We start from the raw sequence: 16,683 nt of genomic DNA on the forward strand, positions 1-16,683 counted from the left end.
GTCGTGGGGCTATTTTTATCGTGTTTTTTTGGACCTGTAATTAGCCGAGCGTTACCTAACGGCGAAATCAAGGTGAGGGGACGGAGCCGAAGAGCTGCAAACAGCAGCTGCTGACGTTGTCATCTGGGGAAACACCGGCCCCGGAGAAGGGAGCAGCAGGGCTGACCGCTCTCTCGGAAGGGCAGGTGCCGTCGGGAGCGCAGGCAGCCCCGTCCCACGCGAGGGGCCCGTGGCAGCTCCAGGCCCGGCGCCGAGGGGCGGGGGGGGGGGTCCCGGGGCGGCCCCCGGTCCCGGCGCCGAGGGCCGCCACAGGCCCTTGGGGGGGGGGTAGAACTACATGTCCCATCAGCCCCCGCGTCGGCGGGACTATAGCTCCCGTCGTGCCCCGCGCGGGAGGCGGTGCCCGCTCGCGCCGCGCCCCCTGGTGACGTCGGCGGGTTCTATGGCGACGCGGTGACGTTGCGGGCGGTGTGAGAGGTCACGGCGGCGGCGGAGCCGGTGCGCGCGGGCGGCGGCGGCGCCGCGTCCCGGGCTCCCCCCACCCCGCGCCGGTCATGGCGGCCAGGCGGCTCCGCGGCGCCCTGCAGCTGGGGGCGCGGCAGCGGCTGCGGGCCGCGGCGGCCCCGCCCGGCAGGTGAGGCTGGGGCAGCGGCACCGGGCCGGGGCCGGGCCCGGCGGCGATCCCGGGTAGGAGGGGGGTCCCGGGCGGCGATCCCAGGGCCGGGGCGGGGTCCCGGGACGTGGAGCGGAGCGGGCGGCCTGGAGGTCAGCCGGGGCCCCGGAGCAGGGACGGGGGGTGCGGGGACACGGTGGGGGCGGCGCGGCCCGGGGGCACCCAGGGCCCGGACGGGGCCGCGGAGCGGAGGGATCGGGAGGGGGGTGACAACAAGGTGTTTGGGGACACGGGGGAGGCCGGAGGGCGCGTGGGGCCTGCGAGGGCCCCCGGGTCACTGGACAGGGCCCCGGGGAGATCGTGACACTGTGGAAGGGAAACCGGCGAGCTCGGGGGACCTTGTGCCGCCTCGCTGCGCCCCCCCCGCCCCAGCGCCGACCTCAGCCAGGTGCGAGGAGCCGCCCCCGTTCCCTCGGAGGCCGAGACCCCCGGGGGCTGCGCAGCCGGGGCCCCCCGCAGCCCGGGCTTGCGGGGCTCAGAGCCGCAGCAGGCTCTGAACCGGCCCCCGGCGCTGGCCGTTCCGGGCGCCTTGGGGCTGCCGGGCTCCCCGTGACTCTCCTTGGAGCAGGAATGTCCAGGAGCTCCCGGGAGGAGCAGGACCTTTTCCCCGGGCCACCGGTCCTGGGGGAGAGCCGGTGTGACCTGCTTGCAGGCGCATCTAAAAATACCCGCGCTGTCCCGGCGGGCACCGGAGCGCTGCCCGTTATGGCTGTTGCGGCGTTTAAGCTGGTCGGGCTGCTGCCGCCGGGGTCGGGCCTGCCTGAAAGCCCTTCCTCCTCCTGCCGCCGCGATGCCTGAGCTGTTGCCTTCCCGGTGCTCGGAGGGGACCCTGCTGCTGGGCTTGGACAGGCTCAGCAAGGCCGGGCAGCCAGGGCAGCGCCGGGGCTCTCTGCTGGATGCGGTTCCTGCTTTCTGGCCCGGCTGTGCCTCAGTTTCCCTGCAAGGCCGGGGCAGGGCCAGGCAGCTGGGCCAAGGGCGAGCGGCACCGGCCCTGCCCGGATGCTCTCGCCACCTGAGCAGCGGATGGCATCACCACGAGGGACCCTGCGGCCACCCGGCAGCTCCGGGGCCATGGGGACACGCTGCCTTTGGAGCCGGGCAACGGGCACCTCCTCGGGGAGCCGGCGAGCCGCACTGCCGGCCCCGCTGGCCCGTTGCCACCGGGCGGCAAAGGCAGCGTTTGACCGGCACTGCCTCCGTCCCCCCAGGCGCAGGGTGGGGGAGAGCGCGAGCGGCGGCAGGGGTTAACGGGCAGTTGTCCCCGGGCTCCGCCGGTCCGGATTAGATGTTCCTCAGGTCAGGTTTCCCCTGCCTTCCTCGTCTTATGCAACGGCAGCGCTGGCAGCAGCACCAGGCCCGTGCACCCGTGTGACGCAGCTGGCGGGGGGCCCCGGCTCACCTGCAGGCATCCCCGGAGGCGGCAAGGCCCGAGGCGCCGCACCGTCCTGGCCGTTTCCCCGCGCGGTCTCCGCTCACGCCTGCTTCTCCCACCCAGGTACGCGGCGCTGTGTGGCGCCCGGCTCGGCCGGCCGCCCCGGCCCGTGAGCGGCAGCGAGTGGGAGCCCCGGGCCCAGCCCAGCCGGACCTTCCTCAACCTCACAGGGCCCTTCACCAACAAGAGGAAGGAGTACTCGGAGCGGCGCATCATCGGGTACGTGGCCACGGCCGCCCCTCCTGCCCGGCGACCTCGCTTTCCCCCTCCGTAATCCCCCTCGCTGCGCGGGCCGCGGGCAGCCATGGCGCCGGGCGGCCACGGCCCCGCTGACGGGCGCCCGGCCTGCAGGTACTCCATGCAGGAGATGTACGACGTGGTCTCCAACGTGGAGGACTACAAGAACTTCGTGCCTTGGTGCAAGAAGTCGGTGGTGGTCTCCAAGCGGACGGGCCACGTCAAGGCGCAGCTGGAGGTGGGCTTCCCGCCCGTGCTGGAACGCTACACCTCCATCGTCACCCTCGTGCAGCCCCACCTCGTCAAGGTGAGCGCAGCCCCAGCGCGGCGCCGCGGGCGGCCGGGTCCCCCGGGGCCTCCCTGACGGGCTGCTCCCCTCCCCAGGCCGTCTGCACTGATGGCCGCCTCTTCAACCACCTGGAGACAAGCTGGCGCTTCAGCCCCGGCATCCCTGGGTACCCCCGCACCAGCACCGTGGATTTCTCGGTAACGCTCGGCGCTGCGCGGGGATGGGGCGTGCGCGGGGATGGGGCGTGCGTGGCGCGGAGCCCCGGGGAGGGAGGCGGTACCTGCTGCGGAAACCCAGCTGCCGTCCTCCGCGGGGCGCGCCCGGGCTCCCGGGTCCACTCACGCCGCCCGCTCCGCTCCGCAGATCTCCTTCGAGTTCCGCTCCCTGCTGCACTCCCAGCTGGCCACCGTCTTCTTCGACGAGGTGGTCAAGCAGATGGTGGCAGCCTTCGAGCGCCGGGCGGCCAAGACCTTCGGCCCCGAGACCCGCATCCCGCGGGAGCTCATGTTCCACGAGATCCACCAGACGTGAGGGCTGCCGGGCCGCCGCGGACTGTGCCGGGCCAGGGCCGCCCGCCCTGCCCACCCTCCTGAATATTTATTTGAGTGCGTCTCTGCTGCCGTTGCCTCAATTTCCCTCCTGGCCCCAGGAGCGAGAGGTGATGCTCCCGTGAGCGCGGGGGCTGCTGCAGGCCCCCGGCCCATCTCACGCCACGGGAGCTGCGGCCCAGCGCTGGGCTCCCTGATTTTGTAGCTGATTTTGTTTTTAAGTTTTATTTTATTTCTTGGGAGCTCTTTCCACCACCCCCCCTTTATTCCTTTTTAAACTCCCCTCCTCTGCAAAGGCCGGGGGGGGGGGTCCCAGCTCCGGGGCCCTCCCGCTGCAGCGGCAGGGGAAGCTCCTGGGTCAGCCGTGGCTCCGGGAGCGCAGGAGGAAGGTGGGCACTCGATGGCGGGGGGCCGGGGGAGGCGGGAGCGGGATCCTGCCAGGGGAAGGTGCGCAAGAGAGGCAGTGAAGGGGGGCAAGCACCTAGGGCGAGCAGGGGCCTGGCTGCCAGGATGTCCTGTCCCCCCCCCCCCCTCCCCCCCAGCTCTTTTAGGAACAAAAGGGAAGGAGAAGTGTGTGGAGAGGAAATAGAGGCCGGAGCAGAGCTGCTGCCCGGCCCCCAGCCCCTGCCCACAGCCACCACGCAGCTGGGCTCCCAGCATGGCCTCCCTGAGCGGGGACCGTCGTGGCAGGGACGCAGCGGCCGGAGCCCCGGCCCTCCGCAGCAGCCCCCCGCCGCCGGACCCGCCATTGCACAGTTTGCACAGGTCACACGCACAGCGGGGGACAGGGAGGGTCGCTCTGCCCTGTCCCCCACCACCCCCGGCCCCTGCCGCAGGCAAAGGCGTCTGGGCTGCTCCGGGCAGCGCCAGCACCGCAGGGACCAGGACCGGCCTCGGCAGTGCCCCGGGCACCGCCTGCGCCCCGAGCCCTCCCCAGCAGGCCCCAGCCCCATCTGGCTGCCCCCCATCATCCCTCCAGCGTCTTTCCTTACCTTCTGTGGGGGACGGGGCTCTCCAGCTCCACCAGGCTAAGGAAACCCCCCCCCCCCAGAAGAGGGGAGGGGGCTCCTTGAGCTCGCAGCTCCCCCCCACTCAGCCCACCCCGTTTCGTCCCCATCGCTGAGGGCATCTAGGCCTTGCTGCCCGAGGAAGGACATTTATAGGCCAATAAAGAGCATTTTCCAAGGGCGAGAGCAGCCTCCTGGTCCTCATTTGGCAGCTGGGCGGGAGGAGTTGGGCTGGATGCTAAGCCCCCCCCAAATCAGGTCCCCAGCCTGGTACCTGTGGACCGACACCACTGGCCCTTCGCTGGCCCCAGCGGAGGCAAATGGAGGCCCAGGGCCGCACGACGAGTGGGGGGCCACGTCCCTCGGCCACGCAAACCCCCGCTCGGCCCCTCCTCGCAGGAGCAGAGCAGGACCCAGGGGTCTGGGTCCTGCCCCCCCCCCAGGCCCCTGCGCCTGGGGGGAGGGAGGCAGGAGCTGGGTTTGTTAATAAAAACATTTATTTTGCATTTTGTCGTTGTTTGTACAGAACCGCCCGGCACCTGCGACAGGCTGGGGCCAGCGTCCGGCTCACACGCGGGGGGGGCAGCTCCGGCTGCCGGGGGGCATCGGACAAGAGGACTCACACAAACACGCGGAGAGGAAGGGGCGCGGGCCGGGAGGAGTGTATCAAGTCCTTTCTAGGGAGAAAGGGAGGTTTGAGACATTCGTTCGTTACTGAGCTGCTCTCAGGGCTCGAGGCCCTGCCGGGGACCCGGGATGTCACAGCTGAACCTGGACACGAGTCTGGCCTGAACCCCTCTGGGGTGGCACCGGCGGGGACGGGGCAGCCCCCACGGCCTCGCCAGCACCGGCCGCCCCTGGCCCAGCAGCGGGGGAGCCAGGGGCTCCCCGTGTGTGCGGTGCTGCCGGGGACGGGCTGGGGGTGCCGGGCCCGGCCCCCGCCCTGTCATTGCAGAGGAGCTGGGGGCCGGAGCCCCCCTTCCCCGCCCAACGGCAGCGGGAGGCCGCGGCGGTGGGGGCAGCCCGGTGCTGGGGAGGGTGGGACGGGGAGCGGGGACACAGGGCAGGCTGGGCCCCTGCGGCGGCCGCCTCGTCTCCCCTCCCCGGGGCCCGGGGGCAGCAGGAGCACAGTGGTGCTGCTGAAGCGTGCGGGGTGGGGGGAGCAGTGCTGTGGGGCTGAGCTTGCCCCATGGAAAAACGGGAGCCAGTGCCTGAGAAGGGTTCAGTGCCGAGTCTGTCCCGGGCCCTGTGCGGTGGCAAGGTGGTGTCCCGGTGCTCCCTGGGGAGCAGCGAGCCACAGCCCTTCCCCGTCCCTTCTTTACCCAGATTTGTAGCCCACAAGCTGCATGAGGCCCTTCGTGCTCATGGACTTGGGTCTCTCCAGGGGGAAGCCCAGTGCCCGGCTCCAGATGAGCTGCGCGAGGACACCCAGGGCCCGGGAGACCCCGAACAGCACCGTGTAGTAGTTCATCTCCTTCATGCCGTAATACTGCAGAGGGGAGAGGGGCAGGGTGTCGGGGCCGGCCGGGGGCAGCTCCGCCAGCACAGCCCCTCAGCTGGGACCCCCCCGCGCTCCCGCGGAGGGACCGTGCGGCCCCGGGCAGCCCCCACGCAGTCCCCGCGCTTACCTGCAGCAGCACCCCGCTGTGAGCGTCCACGTTGGGCCAGGGGTTCTTGGCCTTGCCCTGCTCCAGCAGCACGTTGGGGACGATCTTGTAGAGCTGCGCCACCAGCTTGAACATGGGGTCCTTGGGCAGGTGCTTGAGCGCAAACTCCCGCTGGCAGGTGTAACGGGGATCCGTCTTCCTCAGCACCGCGTGCCCGTAGCCAGGCACCACCTGCAAGGAAGGGGGGTCAGACCCCGGCCCGCCCCGGCCGCAGCCCCGGCGCCTCGTCCCGGCCCCGGACTCACCCTGCCCGAGTTGAGCGTGTTCCAGATGAAGTCCCGCAGCTTCTCGTCCGAGACGTCCTGGCCCAGCTCCTTCTGCAGGTTGGTGAGCCACAGCAGCACCTCCTGGGGAGGGGGGGCAAGGCGCGGGGTGAGCACGGAGCCACGCGGACAGACGGACGCGCAGACAGACGCGCGGAGGTGCCCTACCTGGTTGGCGAGGCCGTGCAGGGGCCCGGCCAGCCCGTTCATGGCCGCAGCGAAGGCGAGGTACGGGTCAGAGAGCGCGCTGCCAACCAGGTGGCTGGTGTGGGCACTCACGTTTCCACCTTCGTGATCGCTGCGGGGCGAGGGGACGTGTCAGGGCCGCCACATCCTCCTCCAGCAGCTGCTGGAGGGAGCTGCCGCCCCGCAACACCCCACGGCACTTCAGAGGGTGACGACACCCCGCCCTGTGATGCCCCAGGGACCCTCTGGGGCCCCTGCCCGGCTCAGCACAGAGCCCGTGGGGGCACAGAGCTTGTGGGACCGGTGGTGGCAGCGTCCAGACAGGCCCCGTGTCCCCACCGGGGCAGCGGCACAGCCCTGCCCTCAGGCTGCCCTGTATCGCCAGCGTTGAGCCGGTGCCACATCCAGCCCGGCAGCCCGGACACCTCCCTCCAGCCTCAGAGCAGCCCGGACACATCCCAGGACTGTCCCCAGCCCCCGGGGCAGGAACCGGGGCCAAGGTCCGTCCGCTCCTGTTCCCAGTCCTCCACCCGCGCTGCCGTGTCCCTCCCCAGCACCTGTGGATGGTGAGGTAGAGCCGCATGAGCTCGATGAACTGCGGGTCGGTGTAGCCCAGCATGTTGGTGAAGTTGTGGGACCAGTCCAGGTTGGGATCGATGGCCCCGATGCTGCTGCCCTCACGGTACAGGTTGCGGTAGATCTTTGCGGCGATGCAAGGCAGCTTGGCAATCAGATCCATGGCGTCCTCGTAGATAAACTGGGAGAGACAGGGTTAGATGGGGCGGCTGCTCCTCCCCAGGGGTCCTGCAAGCCCCCAGATCTCCACCAATGCTGACCCAGGCCCTGGTTCACCAAACTTCACAGGCAGAGGAGCTGGGGCTGGAGGCACCTCGCTGCGGCTGAGGCCAGTCCAGACCTCGCCACGTCCGCCGCGAAGCCCCCCGTACCTCCCAGTACTTGACCCGGTTGATGCCCTCGGCGTAGGCACGGGCGAATTTGCTCTCGCTGTTGAGGGCGGTGATGGCGGAGCTGAGCTGGGACATGGGGTGCAGGTTGGTGGGGAAGTTGTCCAGCATGGTCACCACGTGGGAGGGCAGCGCGGCTCGCTTGGCCCACTCGCGGGACACCCAGCTCACCTGCGGGGAGGGCAGCGGCTGAGCCCGCAGGGCTCTGCGCAGGGGGCGGCAGCCTCCTGCGGCCCCGGGGCGCCCCGGCACCCTACCTGCTCCTGGGTGGGCACCTCTCCCGTCACCAGCAGCCAGAAGAGACCCTCGGGCAGCGGCTCCTCTCCCCCCGCCGCTTTGGGCAGCAGCTTCTGGCACTCGGGGATGCTGTAGCCGCGGAAGCGGATGCCCTGGAGAGCCCGGCACGAGCGTCAGCCGCTGCAGGCGGCCCCGCGCGAGGCGGGAGCTGTTACAGCAGGGCAGGATCAGGCCTCACCTCATCGGGATCCAGCACCGAGGTCTCGTATATTAACCCCTTCATGCCTCTCATCCCACCGTACACCTGGAGGGGGGCAGCGGGAGGCATTAACGGCGCTGGGGACAGCCCGGCGCCCCCGGCCCAGCCCGGCGCGGGAGGGACACGGCCTCCCCGGGGCGGGCAGCGCTGCCCGGCCGCCCCCGCCGCTCACCATGTCCACCGTGATCTGCCCGATGGCCGTGCTGCCGTGCTGCTGCCTGAAGTTCTTGATCTTCGCCTGCTCCTTGGGGATCATGTTTGCCAGGACGTCCTTCAGGTTCTGGGCAGGAGGGGAGGGAGCGGAGCCGTGAGCGCGTCCCAGGCTCGCCGCGTGCCCCCCTCGCCCTACCCAGAGCAGGGAAAGGGATCGCAGCGAGGGCGGGATCTGCTCTTACCGTGGCGGCGCTGGCGTGACGGGCCGCGAACAGGACGCATGGCGCGTTCTGCGAGAGAGCAGACACGGGTATTTGAGCATTACCGCGCAAAAAGGGGCTGAGAGCCCTGCTTGAGCACCCAACTCGTCCCGTTTCTGTAAAGCTTCTTCAGAGACATAAACAGGATCCAAGCACCCGGCAGAGGCCGTGAAGCCCTGGCCGCTTCCCTCTTCCCGCAGGAGCATCCCCTGGCAGGGGGCCAGGCCACTCCGGCCGGCGGCAGGGCTCCCGCAGCCGCAGCCAAAGAGCCCCGTGACTCCCGCCCGTCTCGCAAGGACGCGACGCCCTGCAACCGGAGCCGAGCCCAGCCAGCGGCTTCTCTACGCCCACGTGCACACGGGGGAGATCAAACCCAAACAGGTTTCGCTGGCTGCCAAGCGCACAGGGGGAGGGGAGCCGCTGGGCTCCAGCGGCCGAGCGGCGCAGGCTGCGGCGCTGCAAAGCCGGTGCCCGCCCAGCCCAGCCGGCCCGGAGCAGGAACCGCTGCAGAGCACTGCGTGACTCCGCAGCGGGAAGCAAAAGTCGCCCAGCATTTTGCTTCCCGGTGCCTCGACCAGAGGCGGAAACGCGCAGGCTGCAAGGGCACGCGACAGCCTGCGCCGCCGATAACGCGCGGCCGCGGGAGCGAAACCGTAGCGGCTTCCCTGCACGCCGGCACCGGCGCTGCAACCCCCCCCCCCCGCCCCAGCTTGGCAGCTTTCCAGGCGGGTGGGCTTAAAAAAAAGAGAAAACAACGATCTTTGTTCCTCGCCGGCACCAAGTCGAACGCAGGGACTCCGGCCCGGGAAGGCCCCGACGGAGCCGGCAAGCTCCAGGCCTGGCGTCGCGCCTCGTCCTCTCTGCGCCCCGCCAAGACCCCGGGTGCTGCCGTGCCCTGCGGCACGGCCGGGCCGCCCGGCAAAGCGGGTCTCCGGCTCCCAGCCGGGGCTAGGTGCCCCCCCGGCAGCCGCGGAGGAACGTGACTCACTTTTCCCGTTGGGTCCGGGGAGGGAGCGGAGCCCTGAGGACAGGGGCGCGCAGCCGAGCCCCCCGCCCGCGGCAGCACCGAGCCGCTCCGGTAATCGCGCCCGTTACTCAGCAATGGAGCGGGCTGCGAGAACAGGCCGCGTCGTGCCGAAAGGAAAATATTAGCGGCCCTGGAAACAATAGAGCCGGCAGCAAGGCCAAGGTCGCAGCCAGCCCTCGCGGCAGGGCCGGCTCCGGGGCAGCGGGACCTGCCAGACAAAGCGCCGCTCCCACCCACGTCCCAGCACGGGGAACCATCCTGGGCCCCATGCGCCCCGCAGCGGCGGTGCCCCCCTGCCCCGCGGCCGAGCCCCAGGCCCAGCCCCTTCCCGGGCGGGCGGCACAGCGGCTGCAGTCAAGGTCACCGGCTCGGGGAGGCGGGAGGGGGCCGGCGGCGGCAGGGTGGGTCGGGAGGGACGGGATTAGCCGGCAAAGCCGCCAGGTTCACGCCGGTCACCGGTGGCTCGGGAGCGGGTAACGCCAGCGAGGCGGGACGGAGGCCGCGGCCGCGGGGGCCAAGTGGGGCACCACAACACGGCCGGGGCCACGGAGGATCCCAAAATAACGCACCGGTCGATGGGGACGCTGCACCGGCCATTATGAAACCGCAGGGCTGAGGCCAAGGCAAACAGGCGGCAGGTCCCGGCCCGTCGCTTCCTCCACTGCCCCCGGAGCCAGGGGCTGCCCCCCACGGTGGGACGCGGGGCCGGAGCCCCCGGCGAGGGAGCCCCCGGCGTGACCCCGATGCCCTCTACGGTGCGGGCGGCTGGGGAAGGCTGCGGCGGGACGGGGCCCCCCTGCAGCAGGACAGGCCCCCCCGCACCCACCTTTCCCCTAAACACCACGGCCCCCCGGGGGGGAGGCAGCTGCCAGCCACCTTGCAATGGGGGCTGTGGTGCCCCAGGGGGGCTCAGCCTGGCAGTGCAGCCCCCTGCAATGGGGGGGGGGGACAGGGCAGGGACACTCCCCCCCTTAAAAGGGGGGCTGCAAACACAGCTGGGTGCCCCCTCGAGCACCCTCCAAATGGGGGAGGCAAACACAGTGGGGACCCCCCCAAGACCCCCAGTGGGGGCTGCAACAGAGCAGGGAGTCCCCCAATGCCCCCCCCCAAGGAGGGGCTTGCAAGCAGGGCAGGAAGCCCAGCTCAGACACCCCCCCCAAAACATGGGATGCAAACACAGCAAGGAGCCCCCCTAGAGCCCCCCCCAGGAGCTGCAAACGTGATACGGAGACAGGCCCAACACCCCCAAAAATGGGGGTGGGGAAGACGGCAGGGAGCCCCCCCAGAGCCCCCCCTATACGGAGGGGGGCTGCAAACACAGCTGGGAGCCCCACAACGGGGGTTGCAATAGGGCAGGGAGCCCCCTTGAGCCCCTCCTCATAAAGGGGGGCTGAAAACACAGCTGGGAGCCCCCCCCCCCCCGAAAGAGGCTGCAATAGGGCAGGGAGCCCCCTAGAGCCCCCCCATAAAGGCGGGGGCAAACACCGCACGGAGCCCCCCAGGTCCTGGCACACCCGGGGCAAAGGGGGGCGCGTCCCCCCCCCCCCCGCCGGGGCGGACAAAGCGCGGCCCCAAGCGGCGGCCCCGCGCCACGTGCCGCCCCCCGCCCCGCGCGGCCCCTTTAAGGCCGCGCCCCCCCCACCTCGCCCTTTTAAGAGCTGCGTTTCCCCCCACACACACACGGTCCCCCCCGCGGCGTCGCCCCTTTAAGGCGCGGCGCGGCCCGCGGCGGCCGCCCCTCACCTTGGGGCCGCGGAGGCGCGCGGCCGCTCGGCTGCCGGCGGCCAGGAGCGTCATGGCGGGCGGGGCCGGGACGGGCCGGGAGCGGGAGCGGGGCCGGGAGCGGGGCGGCGGTGCGAGCGGCGGCGGCGGCAGCCGGGGGTCCTCGGCGCGGCGGGCGGGGCGGGGCGCGGCGCTGCGTAGGTTATTAGCATAGCACCGCCCCCGCCCGCCCCCTCGGGGACGGGCCCCTCGCGATTGGCCGCGCCGCGCGCGACGGGGCGGGCACAGGCAAATGAGGCGGCAGGGGCCGGCCTATAGGTGGCCACCGCGTTCGCCTGATCCGGGGGTGGGGTCGGGGGAGGGATGCCGGGGGGCGCCCGGGAGCCTCGCCCCGCCCCCTCCCGTGACGTCACCCTACCGCTGCGCGTGACGTCATACCGCGACATCACCCCTCGGAGTGCACTAGGGGCTCAGTATCGCCCGGCTGCGGCGCCGGGCCACCCTGTGATGTCACCTCTGACATCATCCCAGCAGCAGCAGGGCCATGTGCGCGGAGGTCACCGGGCCGCAGGCGGCGCGTCGCCCCCCGGAGCCCGGCTGCGCTGCAGGCCCACCCGGTGACGTCACCCGCCGTGACATCACCGCGGGGCGCAGCCCTCCTGGGACCTCACCCCGCTCCGGTGCCGCCAGGGTCCCCAGATGCCCCCGCGGGCCAGGGGCGGCGGCGCGGGGCAGGGCCGGGCCGGGGCACCAGCGCCGCGCGTGACCCCGGGGCCGCGGCAGGGCATTGCCCCGGCGGCGCTGGCAGCGGGCGCCGTCACCGGTGGCTGTGCCGCGCCGGGGCGGCCCTGGGCCGAGGTGACGTGGGGCAGCTGCGCCATGTGGGCTGAGGCAGTGGGGCAGGCCCGGCGCGGGCGGGGGGCCAGGACCCCCAGCAGCCCGGCCCCCGCCCCGGCCGAGGACAGGCAGAGCAGTGCACTGCTGCCCGGGGCTGCGCCCCCTCCCCTGCACCCGGGGCGGCGCGACACCCCACCCCACACACACACCGGACACATACACGGGAGCACGGTCGGCCCTTTTGCAGGGCCCTGTGGCGCCCGGCCGCCACACGGCCACCGTTTATTGCCCTGCAGCCTGGAAAGAGGCTCTTAAAAAACAGTGAACAAGCCCACCCCAGTACGGGCTGCCCCGGCAGCCCCCCCCCCCCCCCCACCTCCCCGGCTGCCTTCAACCGCGCGGCACCAGCCCCGGCTGCCAGCTGCGGCCCCTCGTCGGGCAGCAGAGGATGGTCCCTCGCCCGGAGACTGCCTGGAGACGGGAGAGCGGAACCATTTGCCCAAGCTCCTGGCGAAGCAGCAGCAGCAGCGGGGAACCCAGGAGTCCCGGCCCCTGGCAGCCGCTGAAACGCTCCTGCTAGGAACACCGCCCCGGGCAGGGCTCCGGCCTCCCGGGGCCCAGGAGTCCTCCCCCAGACGCCCCGCCGGAGAGCTGGAGCGGGCGATGGGAGTCCCGGCTGCTTGTCCCCGCTGCGCTTCCCGCCGACCCTCCCAGCACCGCGGTTACAGTGGACAGACAGTAAAATAAATAGGACAAGAAAGCACCAGACTAGGAGATGTCTGTGCCCAGCTCCAGAGCCGCAGTCCTCCTTGGGGCACGTCAGTCCGTCTCCTTTGGGAGGGAACGGGGAAATGGGCACAGACAAGGTGAACTAGAGGTAGGGGACGTCCTTCCTCCCCGATGGCTGCGAGCGTCAGCTACAGACGAGGCTCACGCAGCGCTGCCCGCCCCGGGGACGGCTCGTGTCTCAAGGCAGCTCCCGTGCCGCCCCTCGGGCGCTGCCGGCAGCGGGGGACGGTCGGGGAGGTGTTGGTCCAGTCAGCCCGAGGCAGTGGGGGCATCCGCGTCACAGCTCGTCGTGCGGGATGTGCAGCGCATGGTCGCACAGGTCTGCAGCGACAAAGGCCGGGCGCTGTCAGGACCGGCCCCGGCAGAGCCCCGCTCGCAGCCCCAGCCCGGGAGAGCAGATCCCCGTCCCGGCTCGCGGCCGCGTGCTGGGGCGCCGTGGCCCCAGGAGGGCCGGGGTGTCTCCGGCCCCCAGGACCAAGTCGCGTCGGGGGAGCCTGTCCCCAGCCGTGGCCCTGCAGTGACAGTGCTGCCCAGCGCCTGATGGCAGCCGAGGGGCAAGGGGGAGGTCACGTGCAGAGCGGCTGGGCTGGGCAGGGCCAGCGAGCAGCTGGCACAGCCGTGACCCACGCGAGGGACACCCGCGTCCCCCTCCTGCTTTGTTCTCTGGTTAATGAGAAACACGGCTGTTTGGACAGAGCCATCGGCCCGGCTTTTCACCTGGAACTGCCAGCTGGAGCAGTGCGACGGGCCCACTCCAGCTTCGAGGCAGGCAGGACGCTGGCCACGCGCACCAGGCTGGGGAGGCTGAGCTGGAAACAGCCGCCGGTGGCGTGTGAACGTGGTGCCCCCAGGACGGGACCCTCCTCGGGCAGGAGGGTTGTGCCCTCCGCCTGTGTAGCGGTACAGGGGGACCTGCCCAGCCCTACAACCTTGGCGCAGGTAACGAACACGACCGTGTTCATTAATAGGAAAGCACAAAGGTCACAGCGTGCCCCGAGCCCTGTTTGCCAGCTAGAAATAGCTCTGTGGGAAGGGAAATGCCCTGTGGGAGCACCCGGCAATTGGCTGTGAAGGGATCTCCGGGCCAGGGCAGCCAATGGAGCCGCGGGCGCGGGAGCCTGTGGGGCAGCTGCCATCCTGGCTCCGTCCCAGGGCCAGAGCACGTGGGCCTGGCCGGGGCCAAGCATCCAAAAAAAGCTGCAGGCAGATCAAAGAGGCATCAGGACCCGGGCTCGGGACAGGCGGCGCGGGCAGCTGGGGCCTCGCACGCAGGCACCAGGCTCCCAGCCTGGTGACGGGGCTGCTCTGTAGGTCCAAGGGCCGGATCCCAGCCCTTCTCCACCAGGATTTCAGTGGGGACCTGCGTGCCCAGATGCTCCTTGCCACGTGCTCCTGGGCCTTTGGGCCGTGGGCAGTATTTCCTGACTTGGTTTCCAAAAAATTTCAAAGATAAGGAGAAAAGGGGCCTGGCTGGCAGCGACGGGAGCAGAAAGCCCAGAGCGTGAGCCTCAGGGAAGGGACAGTGCCAGTATCCCCCGCTCTGCAGCCCAGGGAAGGGGGTGCCCAGAGATGACTTCTAGCACCCAGAAGTGTCTCCTACCCTCAGGGCTCTGCTGCCTCACGAGGGACGGACAGACGGACAAGCCCCCTCCCCGGGATGCTGCAGCCCAGCTCACCTGTCCGCTTGCTGCAGAGCCGGTCCTTGACGTTCTCAGCCTCGTGGGAGAGGAACTCGATGAGCTCATCCTCGTACTCCTCGGCGATGCTCTCGCACTGCAACGGGAGCCCTGTGTCGGTCACCCGGCTGCCTCCCCACCAGCGACCGCGTGGGGCCAGGCGAAGCCAGAGCCAGGCCCTGCACCCAGCACCCCCCACCCCAGCCGGGGAGCAGCCTCCCTCTCTTCCCAGCCCGGGAAGGATCAGGGAAGAGGCCAGGAGCTGCCAGTGGGCCTGGCTGCTTCGTCCCAGGGCTGTGGCTGCCAAATCCAGTGGACTTGGTCACCTAAAACCTCCCCAGAGCCCCAGGAGACGCTGCATAGGACACACTCCCTGCACATACCGCAAACTTCAGACTAGAAGCCACATCTCCATCGATTTTGACCCCGGAGAGGTCCATCTTGGTCCCATCGTGGGAGATCACGCGGATGTAAGTCTTGCGGTGCGTGGATGGATCCTCTTTCTCCCCGTACTCATTCATCTTCTCGCATACCCGCTCCAGCAGCTCTGTCAGATGTGCCTCAGACCGGGCATAGGGCACCTGTGGCACAAGCACGAGATCATCGCTAGTCCAACACCTCCCTGACCTCCCCCAGAGTCTTTAACACGTGGCTGCTATTCCTGGCCAGGCCCTGCTCGCAGCCAACCCCCTCTTCTCCCACAGCCTCGGCCTGAAGCCCCCCCAGAGCTGGACCCGGAGGCAGGCCCCAGCCAAGAGACATCTCACCTCCACGACTGACTGGCTGCCATCGGGGTTGATCCGAAACGAGCCCATCTGGATGGTTTTCTTGGGGTCGACCTGGGCAATCTCCCACTCCAGCTCATCCACCAAGGCCCGGCATGCTGAGGATGGAAAAGTCAACAGCTTAGAATGCTAAGAACAATTAACCAACTGAACCTTAGCTGAGGTGAACCCACAACACCAACAGACCCCGCAACTACTCAGCTCTGCTGGAAAGAACTGGAATTACCAAAAGACGCAGCAAGGGCTACAGGGGGGGCAGGCCGGAGCCAGTGCTCAGCAGGGACACCCCAACGCTGTGCTGCGAAGCAGACCGTCAAGGAGCCTGACAAGCTCTTTCGGGGCCATGTGCGTGGCCCGCCGCAGGCCACGTGCAGACAAGCAGCACCGGCCATAGGGACGAGCAGCACATGCCGAGCGGTCCCAACCACCGCCCTGGGTCTGTGATCCCCCCACAGCCGTCCCCACCGTCGCACCTCCGCAGTGGAGGTCCTGGCTCCTCCGGGCACCGGCAGCGGGCAGCAGCGAGGCCAGGGCCGCGGCCAGGCAGAGCGCGGGCGGGATCCAGCCCCTCATCCTCACGGCACCAGCTGCAGGACGACCTGCGGGCACAGCGGGGGCTCCAGCCACGGTGGCCCCCCAGCCCTGCTGGGGCCGGCTCCCCCCATCCAAGTCCCCCCAGGACCCCTGTACGGCCCCATCCTCTATAGGGCCCCATTCGGACCCTCCCAACACTCCTATGGGGCCCTGTCCATACCCATAATCCCCTACAGGCCCCATCCTCTATAAGGCCTTGTCTGAAGCACCCCCTCCACGTCCCATCCCCTGTACGGCCTTGCCCATAGCGTGGCCTCTCTGATGCCTGCAGGCGCCTCTCCCTATAGGCCCTCGCCCCTACTCTAAACTGCTATAGGGTGCTATCCCTGCTCCAGGCCTCTACCGAGCTCCATTCTCTATAGTGCCTACTCACAACCCCCCCAGGCCCACGCCCTATACGGCCCTGTCCATAGCTTTGCCCCCCTCCCCGATCCCCATAGGCCTCCTCCCCTATAGGGCCCGGTCTACAGCAACCCCCCCGCCCCATAGACCCTTGTCCCGGGGCCGCTGCAGACCACCCCCCCCCCGCAGAGCCCTGTCCGCAGCCTTCTCCAGGCGCCTACCGAGCCCCCTCCCCCGAACGGCCACAGCCGCGGCCCCTACACGGCGCCGTCCGTGCCCCCCCGTCCCCCGCGGGCCCCCGTACCGCGCCGCTCTCCCGGCCGCTCCACCGCCCCCCCGCCCGCTGCCCCGGGGCTGCCCGCGGCGCTGCCTGTCCGGCCCGCCCCGGCCCGCCCCTCCGCCCGGCCCACTACGAGGGAAGGCGGCAGCGGGGAGGCAGCGGCGGGGCCGCAGGCGGCGGCGGCGCGGGGAACCCCTGTCCCCCACCCCGCGGCGGGGCCACCCCGCGCGCAGGCAGCGCGGCGGGCAGCCCCGGGCCGCCGCCGAGGTCCCCGGCGCCGCGAGGCCCCGGCCCGCGTGGCGCTCGGCCCCGCGCGGGGGGGGGGCGGGGCCTGCGGCGGCTCCGCCCCCGGGGCGGGGCGAGGGCCCGCCCGGGTCCCGCCCTCCCCGGCCGCGGCCCCGCACCCGCTCTTCGTGCCTCTCCGTCTCGCCGCAGCACCGGCCCCGCTTCCCGCC

At 70.8% G+C, this 16,683-nt stretch overlaps 3 protein-coding genes across 4 annotated transcripts; 1 reads left to right on the top strand and 2 right to left on the bottom strand.

Annotated features, from left to right (window-relative positions):
* Nucleotides 1–408: 408 nt before the first annotated feature.
* COQ10A (coenzyme Q10A) lies at nucleotides 409–4,692 on the top strand. Its single transcript, XM_064498700.1, has 5 exons — nucleotides 409–634; nucleotides 2,169–2,324; nucleotides 2,457–2,649; nucleotides 2,727–2,828; nucleotides 2,995–4,692. Exons 1-5 carry the CDS (start codon nucleotides 555–557, stop codon nucleotides 3,160–3,162), a joined length of 699 nt encoding a protein of 232 aa, XP_064354770.1. The 5' UTR covers nucleotides 409–554; the 3' UTR covers nucleotides 3,163–4,692.
* CS (citrate synthase) lies at nucleotides 4,666–11,128 on the bottom strand. The gene is made up of 12 exons (XM_064498699.1): nucleotides 10,947–11,128; nucleotides 8,159–8,206; nucleotides 7,936–8,043; nucleotides 7,743–7,808; nucleotides 7,525–7,656; nucleotides 7,250–7,438; nucleotides 6,860–7,059; nucleotides 6,285–6,414; nucleotides 6,099–6,200; nucleotides 5,815–6,024; nucleotides 5,509–5,675; nucleotides 4,666–4,863 (listed from the first exon to the last, which is right to left on the bottom strand). The coding sequence occupies exons 1-12, from the start codon at nucleotides 10,998–11,000 to the stop codon at nucleotides 4,806–4,808; spliced, it is 1,464 nt and encodes a 487-aa protein (XP_064354769.1). The 5' UTR covers nucleotides 11,001–11,128; the 3' UTR covers nucleotides 4,666–4,805.
* Nucleotides 11,129–11,997: 869 nt separating this feature from the next.
* Nucleotides 11,998–16,468, bottom strand: CNPY2 (canopy FGF signaling regulator 2). 2 transcript variants are annotated; one of them, XM_064498677.1, is made up of 6 exons: nucleotides 16,253–16,468; nucleotides 15,486–15,611; nucleotides 14,995–15,110; nucleotides 14,611–14,808; nucleotides 14,228–14,324; nucleotides 11,998–12,872 (listed from the first exon to the last, which is right to left on the bottom strand). In XM_064498677.1, the coding sequence occupies exons 2-6, from the start codon at nucleotides 15,583–15,585 to the stop codon at nucleotides 12,829–12,831; spliced, it is 555 nt and encodes a 184-aa protein (XP_064354747.1). In that variant the 5' UTR covers nucleotides 15,586–15,611; nucleotides 16,253–16,468; the 3' UTR covers nucleotides 11,998–12,828. The 2 variants fall into 2 exon arrangements, with proteins under 2 accessions (XP_064354747.1, XP_064354748.1); XM_064498678.1 differs by lacking the exon at nucleotides 16,253–16,468 and adding an exon at nucleotides 16,170–16,246.
* Between the last annotated feature and the right edge of the window lie 215 nt (nucleotides 16,469–16,683).

This window comes from Dromaius novaehollandiae, chromosome 28 (genome assembly GCF_036370855.1).
Source record: "Dromaius novaehollandiae isolate bDroNov1 chromosome 28, bDroNov1.hap1, whole genome shotgun sequence".
Classification (NCBI taxonomy): domain Eukaryota; kingdom Metazoa; phylum Chordata; class Aves; order Casuariiformes; family Dromaiidae; genus Dromaius; species Dromaius novaehollandiae.